We start from the raw sequence: 19068 nt of genomic DNA, 5'->3' as shown, positions 1-19068 counted from the left end.
TTTTTAGGAGGTAGAATAGGAAAGTTAGGTAAAGAGGGCCCACAGACCCTCATCCCCACCTCCATCTCGGCCCTTCTCCCCGCCCCTTCCTTCCTGTCCCATTAGTTTATAACTTCTCTCCCCGGTGGCTTTACCTCAGAAACTTGAGTAGCCAGAGATGGGGACTGAGCCCGCAGAACAGGTGGGAGTGGGGGCAGGGGGGAGGAAAGGGTTACAGGGAGGGAGGGTAAAGGTGAACGGATGGGATTCCCCACCTGGCACCAAGTCTCTGCCTTCCTATGATTTACCTAGGATGTCTGGAACCCTCTGGGACCAGCGGCCCTCCAGATAGAAGGGGCTAGTAATGAGAGGCTGGGGTTGGGGGACACGACTGGGGATGAGAGGAAGGGTGAGCTGAATCTTGAGGTCTAAGGTCCTAACTGAGCCCAGAAAACCTGAAGTCCAACCTTTACATCATGAGTAGTTCAGCGAACCTTGTACTGGAAGCTTAGGGGTGGGGGTGAGGAGGAGAGAAGGGAAAGGAGAGGTAGAAAACGATTCTCCAGACCAAGCAAGGATTCCAGGGACCAAGTCTGAGGCAAAGTCTGAATATGGGTGTTCTTCCAGGAGATGGCGCTGCAAAAGAACGGAAGCTCTTAAGATTTATTAATAATGCAGACGCTGGGCCTTCAGAGAGCACAAATGCTTCACATTCATTATCTTCCTTATTTCAAACAATCCTCGTTTCAAACCACCCCCTCAGGAGGGCTGGTCGGGATTTCTGATCTCCACATTACCTATATTAGACAGCTGGAGAGCCAGAAAAGCAAATGATTTGCTCAAGGTCACCCAGGAAGCTGGATGTAGGGACAGGAGGGGTGCGCCGGAAGTCAAGGCCTGTCGAGGATATGCTAGGAAGAGTCTGGAAAAGAGTTTATGTCTTCTCCCTGTGTGCTGTACCATTGTACCTGGTCACACACCGGCTCCTAGCTTGGAATGCTTGTGTGGGAGGGGGAGCCGTGTGGTGGAGGCTTGTCTCATAAGGTCTCTCTTCTCATTATGGCCTCCTCAGGTCTCCTGGGGCCCCTACTCTGGGGAGGATGAGGCATATTCGGTTGAGCCGTTGCCAGAGCTCTGCTACAAGGCCGACGTCCAGGCCTTCAGTCGCGCCTTCCAACCCAGTGTCTCCCTGACGGTGGCTGCACTGGGTCTGGCCGGCAATGGCCTGGTCCTGGCCACCCATCTGGCGGCCCGACGTGCTGCCCGCTCGCCCACCTCTGCCCACCTGCTCCAACTGGCCCTGGCCGACCTTCTGCTGGCCCTGACCCTGCCCTTTGCCGCAGCCGGGGCTCTGCAAGGCTGGAGTCTGGGAAGTGCCACCTGCCGTGCCATCTCTGGCCTCTACTCGGCCTCCTTCCACGCCGGCTTCCTCTTTCTGGCCTGCATCAGCGCCGACCGCTACGTGGCCATCGCGCGGGCCCTCCCAGCTGGACCGAGGCCCTCGGCGCCGGGCCGTGCACACTTGGTCTCAGTCATCGTGTGGCTGTTGTCGCTGCTCCTGGCGTTGCCCGCTCTCCTTTTCAGCCAGGATGGGCACCGGGAAGGCCAGCGGCGCTGCCGTCTCATCTTCCCCGAGGGCCTCACGCAGACGGTGAAAGGGGCAAGCGCCGTGGCGCAGGTGGTCCTGGGCTTCGCGCTGCCGCTGGGCGTCATGGCGGCCTGCTATGCGCTCCTGGGCCGCACGCTGCTGGCCACCAGGGGGCCCGAGCGCCGGCGCGCGTTGCGCGTCGTGGTGGCCCTGGTGGCGGCATTCGTGGTGCTGCAGCTGCCCTACAGTCTCGCCCTGCTATTGGATACTGCCGACCTCCTGGCGGCCCGCGAGCGGAGCTGCCCGGCCAGCAAGCGCAAGGATCTGGCACTGCTGGTGACCGGGAGTTTGGCCCTCGCCCGCTGCGGCCTCAATCCAGTGCTCTACGCCTTTTTGGGCCTGCGCTTCCGCCAGGACCTGCGGAGGCTCCTAAGGGGTGGGGGCTGCAGTCCAGGGCCTCACCCCGGCGGCGGCGGAGGCCGCTGCCCCCGCCGGCCCCGCCTTTCTTCCTGCTCGGCTCCCACTGAGACCAACAGTTTCTCCTCCTGGGACCACTAGGGCTGCGAATCAAGAGGATGGGGCGGGCTGAGGAAATGTTTCCAGGGAGAGTAGTGGGAAGGGAGAGTCGGTGGGGGGCACTGAGAAAGAGGGAGGGACCTTAGGAATTGCTTCTGTACTTTGGCACATTAAATAGACAACATGGAAATGAGATGCAACTCAACAACTGTTACTATTTTTGAGTCACCGGCTTGGAAATGATTTGTAGCAGGGCAGAAATGGTGGTTCCCCCCGCCCCCCCTTCCCACTCTCCAGCTCTTGGCTCTGAGAGGAAGGCACCGAGAGCCTGGGTGGGGGTGGGGGGTCTCCTGAGCATGCTAAAGCTCTAGACACTGACACCCACTCTCACCGGGCCTCTGCCAGCAGAGGTAAGGTGGGAAAGTTGCCAGGCGAGGAGGGGTGGGGGTTCCTCCTGATACAGTGTAAGGAAGAGCTTTCTAACAACTAGAGTGCTATCCAGTAATGGCTGCCTTAGCAAGTACCGAGTTTCTGGCCTCTGGAATGCTCAGGCTGAGGCTGTCCGGGACTGCGTGTGCCTATGCCTGGTGTGGGGGTAGGAACGGGGCCAGGAGATTCCCGTTTTGGGTGTGCTTTTGGATTCAGTTACCACTCTAGAGTCCCTTCTAAGGTTCTCTTTTGGAGACAAAAAAGTAATCTAAAAAGTTGAGTCGGAGGTTTTCACCTTGGAGAAAATCCAAGGAGAGAATTCCAATTTGCAGATTTCCAAAGAGTGGTTATCACGGGTGAGGTGGGGGTGGGGGTGAAGCTACTCTCCTTCTTCCTTCGGGACAGGCTCAGAGGAAAGACAACGGAAAGAACTTCCCTGCAGGCAAGGGTCTGGGATCCAGACAGGGAAAAGAGTATATGGTTTCCATCCCGAAGAAGTCTCAGGGCAGGCCTCTCTCATCTGGGCCGAGGACAAGGCTGGGATGGCCTCTAGAGACATTGATTCCCAGTCTTTGTTTTACATAGTCAAGACACGCAGAATGGTGTCCACGTGCCACAACTCTCGCAGTTTAACATCCGGTCAGCAAAGCTGCCCTGACCACTGCAGCCAGGGGTCTGGGGACCCAGGGCAAGAAGGGCGGAGAGTGGCGGGGATGTCTCCAGGGAGGCGCTGGCCTGTCGTCCCTCCCCTGTCCCGCCCCGCCCAGCTCGGGCTAGTTTTCCTTCTCGGAGCCTCCGGGGGTTGAGACTAAGAAGCACGGCCTCCCGGTACCAGGATCCAGGGAAGGCCCGGAGATGGCGCCGATCCTCAAAAGGTCCAAGCCACTGGGGGTCAACCTGGAACCCTCCACCGGAGCTCGCGGGAATCGCCGCTGAGTCAGCAACGCACGCGCGCGCCCGCGGTCACTCTGGCCCCGCCCCTATGGCCCCGCCCCGTCCGCTTAGAGCCTCGGTTAACCCCATCCTACCCAGAATCGTAGGATCTTCACCGGAGAAGCCTCCACTCCATTCGAAGACCACGGGATGCCCTAGAATCCCGTCACTCTACTCTCTCAACTGGAGTTCAGTGAGTTGTGCGCTCTAAATTAGATTTTATTTCGGGGCCTGGACTGCACTTTCCCGGAGTCTCTGCCTCAGTTTCTACACCTCAAAGAGGTAACTCAGATCGAGGAATTGGACTCCATCCACGGGCGGAGGGCTACACCTCTAGGGCTGTGCCTGGCGCAGGTAGCTAAGGTTCTTTCCTTTCTTAGGAAACCTGTGACGAGACAGCAGTCGGAGGGCAGCACTCAGAGCCTCCCTCTATGCCCTATGGGCACTTTGTTCTGCAAAGCTCCTGCCCAAGAGCACTTTTAATTTGTTGGTTGGTAAGCCAAGAGTTAAAACAAGAGCATGAAGGCGGGCTTCCGTGACGTCACTAGCAGTCCGCGTCTGACCTCAGAGGCGGGGGCGTGGCTAACATCACACTGCCCCCTCCTCCCTATTCCCCGGCCCCTCCTCGCTGTCACCAAGCCAGGGGCACATGATGCAACCCGCCGCGGTTCAGTAGGTTGATTGGTGGCCGCGCCCGGCGCCAGGCACAGGGATTGGACAGAAGAGGCTGTGACGAAAACTGGACACAGCCCTGTAAAGAAGGGAGGAGAGAAAGAAGAGGGAGGGGGGCCCAAAGAGGAGGGGGTTGGGGAGGCGGGGTCCCGGCACTGTGCTCGCGCCCCTAGCGCGCCAGTCCCCGGGCTGCAGGGAGCGCAGCGCGCGCGGCCCGGGCCCCGGCCACCGGACGCCCTACCGGACACGACCCTCCTTGGAGCTTGGACAACTGCCCACCTCGGACACTGCACCGGACACTGCCCCCCACAGAGCTGGACACTACAACGGACACTACTTCCCAGCTCCGGACATTGCTCCTTCCCCCCCACCCCCAGCCCTGGACGCTTGCCCCCCTCCCCCTCCGGGGGCCCAGACTCCGAGCCCCCTGCAGGCTCCAGCTAGCGACCCTCTGCACCCCAGCGCCAGACACCACCTCCTCCCACTCCCCGACTCCCTTTCCCTCCTCCCGCCTCATCTTTCTCCCGCTCGGGTCGGAGCCCCGCCAGTTTCCCCGACCCCCTGCAGCTCGGCCTCGGCTGCCCGCACCCTCATCCCGCGGCTGCTCGCCCGGATGCCTCTCCCCGGGGGATTGTGGTGGCTCCTCTGCTGCCGTCGAGGCTTTACTCTTCTGCATCGGGACTACGGGGACGGCGAGCTTAGCGGGGACGGGGACGAAGACGAGGACGAGGAGACCTTTGAGCTACGGACCCCGAGTCCAGCGGGCGGCGGGAGGGTAAGTCCCCGGGGGGTTTGGAGCCTTGTCTCAACCCCTCTCACTACAACCGGCCGTCAAGCCTAATCCTGCTCGACTCCAGCAAACGCCGTGTGGACTGGGTTCTCAGTGGATGTTTTTGCCTGGGGGCTCGAAGCCCTCGAGAGCTCCAGCAGCAGCCCGCCTTGGGATCTGCCTGTGGGCCTCGCGCAGCACGCTGGGCGCTGTCCACCTGCTGGGGGCCCTGAGGCAGGGGAGGTGTCACGCCTGGCCCGACCTGGCCCTGCCTCTCCCTTCCCCGCCGGGCCCGCGTCCCATCTCGTCTCCTTCCGCCTCCGCCAGCGCCGAGGAATGTGGCGAGGCCGGCTGGGCAGCTCGGACGCCTGGGTCCGCTCCGCTCCCAGTTCACGAGCGCAGGGAGCTAGGGCCAGATGCAGGAGTTCCCGCCGCAGGGACCTGGGCGAGGGGAAGCAGGTATCCTCAGATTGGGGTCCGTGGCGGGGGCTCCATGGAGAGGGAGCCGGGGGGTCACAGCTTTCCGAGGACCCCTCATCATTACCCTGACACTCAGGACAGAACTCTTCGCCCTTCCTGGTGAAGCTCCTCGGGGATCCCTGAGGGAATGGTGAGAGACACTCGGCTCCGGGGTTTCGTCGAATCTTGCCATGGGGAAACTGAGGCTCCACTGATGTAGGAGACGATCATCCCCTGACGTCCCCTCTCTCATGCCCCTACACCCCAGCCACCAGACTTCGGGCAGCCAGACTCGTGTGCTGTGGCCTGGGTCAGGCTCCCATCCCCCGCTCAGGGGTCCTTAGCAGGCCCAGTGGCTCAGTGCCCGGTGGGGCGGGCTGCGCAGCCGGGGCCGGCGCCAGCACCTGGCGGAGGCGGAGGGCGGATAAATATAGAGGGGGGGAGGGAGGGAAGCAGGGGACTGCGATTAGGGTAGTTGGTCTAAGAGAGGGGTCAGCACCTGCCCCTACGGTGGTGTGGCTGAGAGCCCCTCTTGGCCCCCCCAGAAAATAAGAGGACCTGTGCCCCTGAAGGCACTGGACCCAGGCGTCCCCAAGCTTCCATTCTGGGCAGGGTCGGCTTTGTGAACCACTGCCATTGCCTCCCTCATGCTCCACCTCCACCCCCCTTCCCCCAGAGCTTGGGGACAGGTGTCCCTGGCCCCCCTCCCCCGCCTCCTGGCTTTAGCTGCCTGGTCGCAATGGGACCCTGGCACAGTTCCTCCCGCCTGACCTGGCTCCTGGATGGGTTTTCAGCCTCTCTTAGACCCCAGTCTACAGTAGAAATTCCAGGGCACGAAGGTGGGATGGGGGAGGGAGGGCAAAATCCTGGACTGTACCTTCCATGCAGAGTATTCTTCAGCCTGGCCTGAGCCCCAGCAAAAGGGCAGGGTCTCTACCTACCACTGAGTTTCAGGAGTGTCTGTGGGAGGGGATAAGAAGCTCTTGGAGAAACTCCTATACTGAAAGGGTTCCTCTTCCCTTCATTCACCTCCGTGCCTACCACCTGCCTGCCAGCCTGAACGCCCACCAGCCAAAGAAGGGAAAATGAGGAGGAGGGGGTGACTTCGAGTCTGCCAGAGCAAGAAAGGACTTCATCTACCACTCCCTTTTCAAAGATTGGGAAGCTAAGGCCCAAAGACTTAAGGGGGCTTGCCCAGGTTCCACAGCGAGTTTCTGACTGGAATTAATGGTTGAGATGGTATTAGAACCCTGGTCTCCTGACTCTGCCTGGTGCTTTTTCTACTCTTCCCCAACCCCTGATTGCCTCTTGAATCAGAGACAAGGCAAGAGTCTTGGCTTCTTAGCTTGGGCTGTTGGGTAGAGACTGGTGGAAGGGGCAAGTCCAGTGGCTTCAGCTCGCTGGGTCAGTCACAGTCACCACCCCACGCCTTGATTCCTCCATTCCCTGAGCTGCGCTGTCCCAGAGCAGAAGCCACTGGCATCCTGCAAGGAGGGTTCTGAGCCTGAGAGATGCCCTGTTTCCCCAGGGCCCCCTAGATGTGACGTTGACTCAGCCTATGAGGAGTGGGCCAGTCTCAGACAGGTGAGCCCAGCCCCTGCAGTCCCATGGTCTGGAGACCCCAGCCAGTTCCTGGGACCCCCATCCTCTCCTTCTTCCCTCCCCGCGGTTGTGCAATAAGGGAGAGGCCTTACGCCCGGACGCTGTGGTTTGGCCAGGGTCCCGGGGGGCGGTCCGGCTGGGGGCGCGGGGAGGAAGGGGGGGTCCAGGCTATTTCTGGTTCGAGGTCAGAACGGCCCAGCGGTTCCCACAGCCTGGGGGAGGGGTGCCCAGCCGGGAGTAGGCACCCCTCGCGGCCTGTCTGGGGAGCCCTTAGAGAAGAGCCTCCTGGAGGCGGGGTGCAGGACCGGCAGGCTTGCCCAACCCTCACTCCCCTCTTGCCCAGGCTGCAAAGCTGGGAGGAGACGCGGAGCCTCATCCCGGAGAAGGGGCCGTCTGAAGATGACCCAGATGTCGTCGTGAAAGGTGGGGATCCACCTCATACGCTCTAGAGGCCCCATCCCAACCCTCCAGGGGATGATGTCGTATCCTGCTGATCCCCTTTCCCGCCTTTTCCCCCGAAGGTTGGCTGTACCGCGAGCCCCGAGGAGGAGGGGCGCGGCCCTGGTTGCCCCCGCGCCGAGCCTGGTTTGTGCTCACCCGGGACTCCCTGGACCAGTTCAGCAGCAGCGGGAAGGGGGCGAGGCGGCTCGGGAGCCTAGTGCTCACCAGCCTGTGCTCAGTGTCCGGCCCTGAGCGCAGGCCCAAGGAGACCGGTGAGACCTCCTGGGGATTCTCCTACCTCCCCAGGCAGCTGCCCCAGGCAGCCCTGATTGCCCACCGCCCCCCCCCCCCGCCCCCGCGGCCTCTCTTTCCCCCAGGTCTGTGGTCAGTGACCGTGAGTGGCCGGAAGCACAGCGTTCGGCTCTGCTCGCCTCGCCAGTCAGAGGCAGAGTGCTGGGGGGTGGCGCTGCGGGAAGTGATCGCCTCCAAGGCACCTCTGGAGACCCCCACCCAGCTGCTGCTCAGGGACATTCAGGTGCGAGGGAGAGAACTCTATGGAGAAAGAGGAGGGTGATGGACCCATAAGCTTTCTGGGTTCACGAGGGAGCTCCCTTCTCCATCACTGAGATCATTTCCCTGGCCTCTAGGAGAGTCGTGGGGATCCAGAAGCCGTGGCCCTTATTTACAGAAGAAACCCAATTCTGAGGCACACCAGTGGAGCCCTGTATGCCCCACTCCTGCCCCTGCCCTACGGAGTCACTGCCCCAGGTGAGTGGTGCCATGGCCCAAGTCCCTGGGATGGGGTCTCACTTGATAGGGATCTAGGAGTCCTCAGAGGACTAGCCCCTAGCCCCTCATTTTTCAAAGGATGAAGATGAAACAAGAAGTGGTGCAGACTGATACCCAGGGTAGAGGGGGAGGGAAGCCAGCACAGAAAGTAAAGACCCCCTTTGACTGACTACCTTCTCTTTGGGTCTCATTCTGACTACCGATGTTCCTTCACGAGCTTTTACACACTCTCTCTTGTTCTTTCATTATACTCTCAACACCATGACATACTTCCTTTACAAGTGGTGGAAAAGCCACCACCTCAGGAGAATGTGCTGGCCTCGTTTAGCTGCACTTCTCCCCAAAAGGGTATAATGACAGGCCCAGGTTCTCAAGCTAGAGGAATAAGGGGAGCTGGGAGAAGAGCCTTGGTTTTCTGACTCTCAGTCCAACCTGTTTTCTGGCCCACAGTGATGACTCTCAGTACCTAAGTACAGAACCCACGGTTTGACTCTGTCTTTTAGTCTATCCCTCCAAGTTACTAGGGCTTCCCTGGTGGCTCAGACGGTAAAGAATCAGCCTGCAATGTGGGAGACTTGGGTTCAATCCCTGGGTTGGGAAGATCCCCTGGAGAAGGGAACGGCTCCCCACTCCATTATTCTGGCCTGGAGAATCCTGTGGACAGAGGAGCCTGGCAGGCTACAGTCCATGGGGAAGCAAAGAGTCACTATATGGAGAAGCAAAGTTACAAGACTGAGCGACTAACACTTTTTCCAAGTTACTAACTTGAAGCCTAGCCTTAGTGGGTCTAGAGGAGGAGATTCCTGGGAGGCAGGGGTTGAATTTGGCTCTGTGGGGACCATTGCTTTCCCTTCACTCTTCCTGTCCTTCGCACTCTCCCCTCCTTGCCACCCCTGTCCCCTTGTACTCCCTCTGACCTTCCCGCGGTTCACGCCTTCCTCCCAGGGCCCGTCTTTGTTTCCCCTCTCCAAACCGTCCCTCCGCCCCCACCCTCCCTCAGGTCCCGGCTACGCGCCCTTGCGCGAGGAGGCCGTGAGGCTGTTCCTGGCGCTGCAGGCCCTGGAGGGGGCGCGGCGCCCTGGGCCCCTGATGCAGGGTGTGCTCCAGACCTGCCGGGACCTGCCCGCGCTCCGAGACGAACTCTTCCTGCAGCTGGCTAAGCAGACCTCGGGCCCCGCGGGGCCCCCCGGGCCGCCAGCAACCCAAGACCCCGCGGCCCTGCGGTACTGGCAGCTCCTCACTTGCATGAGCTGCACCTTCCGGCCAGGGGGAGCCGTAAGGGGACACCTCCTTGGGCATCTGGAGAGGTGAGAGGGGAGGAGTGGGGGTAAGGCCAAGGCGAGGGAGCGGAGGGAGCTGAGAAAGAATGGCAGCCATTCCAAAGGGTTTGACAGATGGAGAACTTGGACCCAGAGAAGGGAAGGGACTTGCCCAAGGTCAGGGCCGCTGCTCCGGAGCGCAGTGCCTTTGTGGGAATCACAAGTTCATATCCCACTTGTGGGCGGAGGAATTACAAAAAAGGCTCCCACTTTGAGCAGAAGAATTATTAAAAGGCTGTTTTTCCTCGGGGCTGATGCAGTCCAGTGCCAGGACTTTTAGGTTGGAAGGCAGAATGCGGCTGGAGTTTGGATTTCAACCCAAAGGAGGAGCATGGAAATTTTGGGAAGTGGGAGAGGGCAGATAGGCTGCCAAGGACCTTAGAAAGTAATTCAGCTCCTTACAGAGCGTGGGGGTGGGGTGGGGTGGTGTTTAGATTCAGAACAGCTGGTGGTGCTGCCTTCAAGGAACTTAGAGTTGGAGGGGAGGGAATCGGGCCAGGTGAAATAAAAGTCTGAGCTAAGAAGGCAATAGTGGGGAGGAGAAGGAAAGCCCTGGGAGCACTAACCCTCCAGTTGTCCTTAATCCAGGACTGAGCAGGCGCTCCCGGACTCGGAACTGGCGGAATATGCGCGCTTCATACGGAGAGCTCTGGGCCGGACGCGCGGCCGGGAGCTAGTGCCATCGCTGGCCGAGATTTCCGCGCTGAGCCGACGGCAGGAGTTGTTGTGCACCGTGCACTGTCCGGGGGCTGGTGCCTGCCCTGTGGCCATAGACTCCCACACCACGGCGGGAGAGGTAAGACCAGAGAGAACCCCGGAAACCTCAGCCTCCCAGCGTCCCGTGCCTGGCTTTCCTGGTGCCGGGACCCTAGGTTTGCCCGAGTCTGAGAGTCATCAGTTGGGTATGGGCTGCGTGTGGCGGGACTAAGAGACCTGAAAGATACCTCCAGTTGGACCCTTCCAGAAGTACTGGCAGGCCCCCTGCGTGGTCTGAGCCTGACTTTCCTCTTATGCTCCCTGCCTTCCAGGTGGCTCGAGAGCTGGTGGGGCGGCTGGGCTTGACCCGGAGCCGTAATACATTCGCGCTGTACGAGCAACGAGGGGCGCAGGAACGAGCCCTGGCTGGGGGGACTCTCGTGGCCGACGTGCTCACCAGGTTTGAGAAGTAAATGTCCAGCCCCAGCCCTGCTCTCCGTTAGCCCATTGGCCTCTCTGCTTCAATCCATCCCTAAGTAAACGTTTACCGAGCGCTGGCCTCGGCATGGTGAAGTTCACAGGCGGATTCCTGCCCGCCGGCGGTTTGCAGTCGGGCTCCGAGGCTCGCCTCCGCGGTCCACTCCGCCCGGGCGGGCCCCGCCTCCAAACATCTGGCCTCGCCTCTTTCCCCTGGGCTGCCGCCTGCGGGGCCCTGCTACCCGGCCGTATCGCTCCCTTCTTTTTTCTGCAGCTTGGCGGCGGAGGAAGCCGGGCTGGAGGACCCGCCGGACACCGGTTGGAGACTATGTCTGCGTCTTCACGGACCTCTGCACCCTGAGGGGCTGTCCCCAGACGGTCACGAACTGCCCTTCCTCTTTGAGCAGGTGAGGCTCTCCCGCACTCACGCCTGGGGGAGACCCGTAGCCTGAACCCCCCCCCTTTCTGGGCCTTCGCTTTTCATCCTTATGACAACCCCGGGGGAGGCGGTGCTCCAACCCAGACCTACAGTTCCGCACCCTAGGTGTCTTCGCGACGGTACCCGCGGCTCCCGTGCTGATGCCTGCTGCCTCCCCGTAGGCTCACGCTCTGCTGCTGCGCGGCCGGCCGCCCCCGCCCGACGACACGCTGCGCGCCCTGGCGGCGCTGCGCCTGCAGAGCCTGCACCGGGACTTTCCCCCGCGGGCGCCCCTGCCGCGCCTGGACCGCTTGCTGCCCACCCCGGCCCGGCCGCGTGAAGACCCTCCCCGCCCGGTGCCCAGGCCTCCCCCCTCCGCCGCCCTGCTGGCCGGGGCGATCTGGAGCCCGAGCCTGGCCAAGAGGCGGGCGGAGCGGGCCCGGCACGGCGGGGCCGGCCGCACGGCTGGAAGCGTGGCCCGCGAGGGAGGTGGCGGCGCCGGCAGGGCGGCTGCTGTGCTGGGAGGCTGGAAGCGGCTACGGGGCATGGGCCGAGCTGAGGCCATGGCTGCCTACCTGGCTCTGGCGGCGCAGTGTCCAGGGTTCGGCGCTGCTCGGTATGACGTTCTGGAGCTGAGCACGGTGAGGGGGAGAAGGGAGAGGGGGACTCTGGTGGCCCAAGCCCCACACCTTTGCCCCAGAGCCACAGGCCCCCGTTGTGGGTCACTGCACTCCCTACACCCAGCACAGCTGCCCATCTCAAAGCCCAGGAATCACTGTCCCTGAGGCCCTCACTCTCAGGAGCTGTGGATCATGTGGGGGGTGGGAGGGACCAGGAAACCTCTTGCTCATAGCCATCTCCCTCCACCAAAAATAAGGCAGCAGGGTCCCCCCTTTCCACCCTGACTCTGCCTGTCTGTCCACATCCACAGGAGCCTGGTGGGGGCGCTCCACAGAAGCTATGCCTGGGCCTGGGAGCCAAGGCCATGTCCCTCTCGCGGCCGGGTGAGACAGAGCCCATCCACAGCGTCAGCTATGGCCGTGTGGCCGCCTGCCAGCTAATGGGTCCCCACACCCTGGCCTTGAGGGTGGGAGAGAGCCAGCTCCTCCTGCAGAGTCCCCAGGTGAGTGGGAAGAGGGTGTAGAAGGAGGAAGGGAGGGAGAGGGTGTTAAACATTTATGAAACATTGAGCATGGGTCAGGTGCAGCCCTAGACCTTAGGGATCCCACAGTGATCAAAGACAAACTCAAGGAGCTTACGTTAGTACTGGCCATCAGACACGAAACAAGGAATCAAAGACTGTTAAAGACAGTGACAAATGCTATGAAGGCAAGGGTAGTCAGACAGGAAGTGACTGGAGGGGATCAGAGCATTAGGTAGGATGGTCAGGAAAAGCTACTCAACAACACCCAAAGGAGATCCTGGGACACAGCTTTCCAGGCAGAGGGACCTGCAAGTGCAAAGGTCCTGAGATGAGACTCGCCTTAGGATATCCTAACAGAGGAGCAGAAGTGTGATAGGCACAGAATGAGGGAGAGAGGTGATGAGGAAGGAAAGGTTGAGGAGGGCAGCTCACATAAGGCCTTGGGAAGGAGCCTGGGGGGAGGATGAGACAAAGGAGAACTCATTGGCCCCTTTTGTACTCTGACCTCTGTCCTCTCTTAGGTGGAAGAGATCGTGCAGCTGGTGAATGCCTACTTGGCCAACCCCTCCCCCGAGAGGCCCAGCAGCAGCCCTCCTCCATGCCAAGACCTGCCAGACACCTCCCCTCCCAGCCAGCACCCGGGTCTGGACGAGCCCCAGGGACAGTCGGGCTGTTTGGGGCAGCTGCAGGACTGAGCTTGCCAAGAGGTCACGACCTCCCTCTTGCCTCCAGCCTGGATCTGGACTACTCTGAGATTTCAGGGAACCATGGACCCTTTTGGCCCTGCAGGGACAGGGCATACCCCACACGCAAGGGCTGCAATGGGTGCAGACAATTTTCTAGTTTGTTTCTTAATTTATTTGTAGAAGAGAAGCAAAAAAAAAAATCCTTATTTACACAAACCCTTCCTGTAGGAGTGTTGTCAGTGGGACAAGTTGGAGCCCCAGAGCTCAGAGCTCCACCCCCAGGGACGCCCACACTCCCAGGCTTTTACCAGCACTGAGAGGAGTCTGAACACCGCAGGGCTCCACCCTCCTTGACCTTCTAGATTTAACCTCCTCGTGGCCAGTATGCTGCCCTAGGGTAGTGGGTGGGGCAGGCAAGAGGGCAGTTTTGGAAGCTGGCAATTACTCATCCTTCTTCCATTGAGTGGCATGGGGGTGGCCTCTTGGCGTCCCTGAGGCCCAAGGACAGTGAGTCACCAGGACTGGCACTACCCAGTCCTACCCTGGTGTCCAGCTTCTGGGTCTTAGTTGGGACTATCTTTAATGTGCCTACTGCTTTGGGCCTGGAACAGAAGAAGCCTGGAGCAGGATCAGACCCAAGAACTTCTCTGGCACAGACAATGCATTGATCGGGATGGGCTCAGCTTTACTCCTGAGCTCTGTTACTGCTTTATCAGATCAAGCTGAATTGGGTTAACTCCTGAGGATCTAAATGCCTTGGGCCTGGGAATCCAGAGTCTTGGCTTTCTTGACTTGCTCAGAATGCTGCAAGCCTTCTTTTAGCAGCCTCCACAGCCTCTGCCCTGAGTGGAGGAGGCTGGGGCAATATGGGCAATGTAGATCCACCCTCGGGCAGGACCTTAGGCACAGAGGAGACAGCAGACATCAGTAACGCTGGCTCCAGTTAAACAGCCTGGTTCTAGGCAGGGATGCTCATGGAAACAATGGACACACGGACTGGGACTACCTGGTAAGACTAGAGCAGGTAAAGCCTACCCTACCAACACATGCCTGGGAACTGTGAGGCACCACGGAGATCCTTTCATTGTCCCCCGTATTCGCCTACCAAGGCCTGACAGCTATTCACAGACCAAGGCCTGACTATATTCACAACTAAGCTTTATTACTTTATTAGAGCTAAATAAGCATATCAAGGGTGAAGGCGTCAAAAGGAAGAAGCAAGGCTCACTCTTGGGTTGGAGAAAAATCTAGAACCTTGTTGGTGAGGGGATTTTGGACCAGAGGAATCAAGTATGATGGGACTGTGCTTACTGTCCAGAGGGTGCAGTACGGAGGACTCACTGCTCCTGGGTGCCCCAGGAGATGTAGTCTGGTCGAGTGGCTGCGTGGTACTCATCAATCAGCTCCTGTACAACCTCCCTGGACCTGTCCAGCTCGTCAAAGTTATCCTTAAAGATGTCCTCCTTCCGGAACTGCTCCAGGAAGGCCTCCCGCTTCCGCAGCTTGTCGTACTGCTGGCAGGAACTTTCAAAGAGCTGAAAAAGATAAAAATCTCCAGGATGGGAGCCAGGATGAGACAGGGGGTTGGACTGGATCTCAGGGAGAATGATGAAGGTGGAAAAGAGGGGCCAAAGCAGACCAGGCAGCCAGGCTCACCGAGGAGATGCTGGTGTGGTTGGCCATCATGAGCCCACTGACCCTGTGGGCAGAGGGCAGGTAGGGCGACTTCCTGGACAGGGCCACCTGGATGCTGGCGGGGCCCCAGGGGATGAAGTTGGCCAGCTTCCGTTCCCGGATCCTCTGCAGGCTCTTGTGGACCTGGGGTGGGCACAGGAATGGTGGTGGTAGCCTCTCCTCTACCCCTATGGGCTCCGGGGGTAGGACAAAGGGGCTTCACCTACCTGGGTGGGGTCCACCTCCCCCTGGATGATGTTGAGGATGGCGATGTAGCAGTGGTTGGTCTGGCGATCCCGGCCTGTGGACACCATCACGTTCTTGGGCTGCAGCAGTCGCCTCATGACATCCAGGACCGTGGTCTTTCTCACGCTGGCCACCTGAGGGGAGAGTGGCCACAGGGCAGCCCAGCACTCAGGGCACAGTTGAGAGACGCGTGGACAGAAAGCACGAGGCGACGCACAGCCCCATCAGACGCGGGGGAGCCTGGTCTCTCTAGGGAGTGTCCTTAGATTCAGGTCCTCACTGAGGGATCAGAGATCTCAGTCCCCTGAGCTCAGCTAATTCATGCCCTTGTGCAGAAGCATCAGCAGACTCCATATAGCCTGGGCCCTGCAGGGCACCACAGGCAGGGGGAGAGGAGAGCAAGTCAGCCAGGAAGCAGGGCCTCTGGGTGCAGCAGAGAGAAGGGAAAGGCTGGTCAGGGCCTGCTGGGCCTGAGGGCTGCTCTTACCGACTGGTCCGTGGTGAGGGGGGTGTAACCAGTCATGAGGAAGTGGAGCCGTGGCGTGGGAATGAGCGAGGCGATGAGGCCAATGAGGTCGTTGTTCATGTAGCCGGGGTAGCGCAGGGTGGTGGTGCTGGCTGACATGATGGTGGACACCTGGGGACAGGGTGCCGGGTCATGGGCCTTGTCCTGGGGGCCTCCCTTCCCTAGATGGTGCTTCGGGAAGGAGGGAGTCCAGGAGCGGGGGGCTCACCAGCTGGTTGATCTGGGAGAACGAAGGATTCTGGATGTGCAGGCGGTCTGTGGCGATCCGGTTTAGGGCAGTGTTGTCCAGCACCACCTGGGGGGACAGAAGAGGGTCACAGCACCTTTTTGAGGAGAAACGGGGCAGAGAAATAGGTTATTAGCTTAGTCCCCCTCTAAATTCCAAAACTAGGAAGTAGGTGTGTTCATTTAAAGGTCAAGTACTGTCTCTGGGGCATCAGGGAGACACTTTTCTACCATCCAGTACATTAGAGAAATATTTGACTGTCCAACATGTGCCATGCATGGTACCTGGCTCTGGAGAAACCATAGAGAGTAAAATAGGCATGGTCTTCCCCCTCACCAGGTCTATAGTCTAGAGCAGCGGTCTCCAACTTTACCAGTTTCGTGGAAGACGATTTTTCCATGGACCGGGGTAGGAGTGGGGTTTCAGGATGATTCAAGTGCATTACATTTATTGTGCACTTTATTTCTATTACTATTACATCAGCTTCACCTCAGATCATCAGGCATTAGATCCCAGAGGTTGGGGACCCCTGGTCTAGAGAGGGGAGACTGGCATTGAATATAAAACAACAGAAAAGTATAGTTACGCCTGAAATAAGCACAAAGGAATTTGACCTTGTCTGGGTGGTGAGGGAAGGTTTTGCTAAGAAAGTAACCATTAGGCTGAGAATGGAAACATGAGTAGGTATTAAATAGGCTAAGTGGAGACATGTGGGAGGGGGGTGTTACTCACTTTGTTGAGAGTCCTGCTGCCTAAAGGGACTATGAGAAGCTTGGGGTCAGGTTCTTATTTCATACTTTGGGCCACCAGGTATGGCTTTGTTGGTTGTCTGTTCTCTGGGCAAGGGCTTGGGAAGGGCAGAGTATAGGTGTCTCACTGGTTTGGGGAGGTAGGCCAAAGGCCCCACTTCCTCCTCCCATGCTCACCACACAGTCGGCGTTCTGGGTCAGCCTCTTGAGTGTGAGCAGTGAGTTGTAGGGTTGGACCACCACATCACTCATTTCATCCTGGTTGGGAAACACTGAGTATGTCTGTACCAGCTTCTTGGGGTACCTGGGGGTGAGGAAGAGGGAAACAGGAAGGTAGCAGAGTGAATTGGAAGGACTCTCATCACTGCCCCTCTTTGTCTTCTCCAGGGATAACAGGGGCCATTCCTTCCCAAGTGCCACCAAGGCCTTATACAAAAGGAGTGAGGGCAGAACTTTAGAGCCCAGAAGCCAAAACAGATAAACCTGAAGCATCAAACCTCCCTCCCTCCTAGGTCCTCTCCCCCACCTATGCAGACCCCTTGCTTCCTGGAAGTTATTGCTTCCAAGATGGTCCCTGGGAGGCCAGGCTCTGTTCCTACTTATAACTCGAGGGCAGTAGTAATAGGGCTTTCAGCCAAAAGAAAAAAGTGACAAAAGAAAAGACATTACCCAGGGAAACAGAGCTAATGCCCTCTTCCCAAATACAGGCTTACCTGTCATTCAATCGCTCCAAGAGGTAGGAGCCCAGGCCAGAACCGGTCCCCCCAGCGATGGAATGACACAGCACAAAGCCCTGCAGGGGAAGGAATGGAGAGGCAGTCTCCAGGGATCTGGGGGAGAGGCTTCAGGCTTGTCTCATGTCCCCCTCCCAACCCGCTCAAGTCTCAGGGCTTCCTCTATATCCATCCAGTGTGAGGCTCCTTGAGAAGGAAGGAGCTGATGCCACCCAGATTAGGATCTTCTTGAGGACACAAACTGAACCTTATTTACTTCACCATCTCACATCTGATACTCAATGAAAGAGTTATGAATTGAATTGTCCCCATCACACATCTGATCAGGATCTTTGTGACCCCACGGACGTTAGCCCATCAGGCTCCTCTGTCCATGGAATTCTCCAGGCAACAATACTGGAGTGGGTTGCCATTCCTTTCTCCAGGGGATCTTCACAACCCAGGGATTTGAACCTGGGTCTCCTGCATTGCAGGCTGATTCCTTATCATCTGAGCCACCAGGGAGGCTACCTCCTGACTTTCCCCAGCACTTCTCAGCTTCCTCCCTCCTCTCCCCTAAAGGGCCAAACCTCACCTCTAGGCTGTCACTTCCATCTGCTTCTCGGTCTATGATGTCAAAGATATCTTCATGGATTTTTTCACCCTGTATAGAGACATGAGGAGGGAGGAGACATCTATAGAGACGTGAGGATGACGTTTCTGGACAGCATCTCTTTTCAGCACCAGTAACTCTACCTTGGGACACTGCTGACACCTCAAGCAGAGCCCCGACTGTGGCCCTCACCCCAGAAATGCTACTTTGCATAAACTTCTCTGTGTCTGTCCCTCTTATCAGGGTAGCCCCCTGTCTCTTACTGTCAGTACGGTCTAATCACCAGACTGCTTGTGCTTGCCTTACCCCAGGAAGGGAACATCAAGAATCTCTGGGATGGCCACCTGGATACCTGGGAGAATCCGCTGGCCCAGTTGTTGCCAGCTCCTCCTCCATGCTCCGACAGGTAGATGTTTTCTGGGTTGTAGAGCTTGGCATAGGGGGAGTTGAGGATGGAGTGGATCACCCTGGGCTCCAGGTCCAGCAGCACTGCCCTCGGGATGTAGTGCTCATCGTCAGCCTGTCAAGAGGAGTCCAGGAGGGGCCCAATCAGCTCGGGCCTGCCCTCCTCCTTCAAACCAGCCGCCCTGGCTCCTCTGCCCAGTGGATTTCCCAGTACCCAAGCCCTTCCCTTCAGGCCTCCTGGGCCATTGCCAACCCTGGCTAAGTCGCTGGGGGCACCTGGTAGAAAAAGACGTCCTTGCGATCAGTGCCCTCGGTGGCGAACTCCTCCACGATGCCCTCGGGGCTGATACCATGCTCGGCGCACAGCTGCTTCCAGAACTCGAACCCAACTAGGGGACGGGGAGAGATGCCTGGGTCTGCTAAAGCCCTCTAGCAGAGGGCTCGGGAGCCCAGGGTGAGGCTCAGACACTGTCACACATTCAAGGGTGGACCCAAGACGCCCGGGTCTGGAAACCGTGACAGCTCAGGGTTAGAGGCATGTCTCTCGTTCTGGGTGTCTGGGACCTGGTTCATCTTGCGCAGTAGGGCAGGAGGTTTGTGGAAGGGAAGCGGGGCGGGGGTGGGGCGGGGGTGTGGGAGGATGCCAAGCACTCGGGTGGGGCCCGAAGGGGCAGAACCGGAGACTAGCTGGGCCGGCTCTCGTTCTCTCACTCTGGTTGCCGCACTGGCCCAGCTGCAGGGTGATGATCTCCCGGGGCATCGCTCTTCAGATGAGGCCGCGCCAGCCTGGCCAGGCCCGGCGGGAGTCACGGCAGGGACGAACGCCTGGCAGCTGGGCGCGCAGGACGTGGGGAGCGCGCGCTCTCTTCTGCTTTTGACGCGGATGCTCGGTCTGCGCGTGTGCAGTGCGGGCCTCCTCTCGGCCGGCGGCCCGGGAGCCCAACCTGGGCATCATTTTCCCCCACAGCAGTTGCAGCTGGAATTCCGCACAGGCGCGGA

The 19068-nt window shown here is 59.2% G+C and overlaps 3 protein-coding genes across 6 annotated transcripts; 2 read left to right on the top strand and 1 right to left on the bottom strand.

The window, feature by feature from the left end:
* Positions 1–2: 2 nt before the first annotated feature.
* CCR10 (C-C motif chemokine receptor 10) lies at positions 3–2175 on the top strand. The gene is made up of 2 exons (XM_005899188.2): positions 3–181; positions 1052–2175. The coding sequence occupies exons 1-2, from the start codon at positions 158–160 to the stop codon at positions 2123–2125; spliced, it is 1098 nt and encodes a 365-aa protein (XP_005899250.1). The 5' UTR covers positions 3–157; the 3' UTR covers positions 2126–2175.
* Positions 2176–4222: 2047 nt separating this feature from the next.
* Positions 4223–13135, top strand: PLEKHH3 (pleckstrin homology, MyTH4 and FERM domain containing H3). 4 transcript variants are annotated; one of them, XR_011468003.1, is made up of 13 exons: positions 4223–4892; positions 6874–6929; positions 7291–7370; positions 7469–7660; positions 7766–7923; positions 8036–8156; positions 9178–9484; positions 10085–10292; positions 10525–10661; positions 10944–11076; positions 11270–11703; positions 12019–12210; positions 12753–12891. XR_011468003.1 is itself a non-coding variant. In XM_070389866.1 (13 exons), the coding sequence occupies exons 1-13, from the start codon at positions 4731–4733 to the stop codon at positions 12924–12926; spliced, it is 2370 nt and encodes a 789-aa protein (XP_070245967.1). In that variant the 5' UTR covers positions 4227–4730; the 3' UTR covers positions 12927–13135. The 4 variants fall into 4 exon arrangements, 3 of the variants coding, with proteins under 3 accessions (XP_070245967.1, XP_070245969.1, XP_070245968.1); XM_070389866.1 differs by having other exon boundaries at positions 4227–4892; positions 10525–10652; positions 11270–11728; positions 12753–13135; XM_070389867.1 differs by having other exon boundaries at positions 4250–4892; positions 11270–11728; positions 12753–13135.
* Positions 13136–13868: 733 nt separating this feature from the next.
* Positions 13869–19024, bottom strand: LOC102278625 (tubulin gamma-2 chain). The gene is made up of 11 exons (XM_070389870.1): positions 18781–19024; positions 18346–18458; positions 18017–18184; positions 17647–17715; positions 17052–17131; positions 16516–16642; positions 15572–15658; positions 15325–15474; positions 14819–14971; positions 14574–14735; positions 13869–14452 (listed from the first exon to the last, which is right to left on the bottom strand). Exons 1-11 carry the CDS (start codon positions 18827–18829, stop codon positions 14255–14257), a joined length of 1356 nt encoding a protein of 451 aa, XP_070245971.1. The 5' UTR covers positions 18830–19024; the 3' UTR covers positions 13869–14254.
* Between the last annotated feature and the right edge of the window lie 44 nt (positions 19025–19068).

This window comes from Bos mutus, chromosome 19, assembly GCF_027580195.1.
Source record: "Bos mutus isolate GX-2022 chromosome 19, NWIPB_WYAK_1.1, whole genome shotgun sequence".
Taxonomy (NCBI): domain Eukaryota; kingdom Metazoa; phylum Chordata; class Mammalia; order Artiodactyla; family Bovidae; genus Bos; species Bos mutus.
The sequence above is the reverse complement of the archived record's forward strand: the minus strand, read 5'-3'. Positions and strand labels throughout refer to the sequence as shown.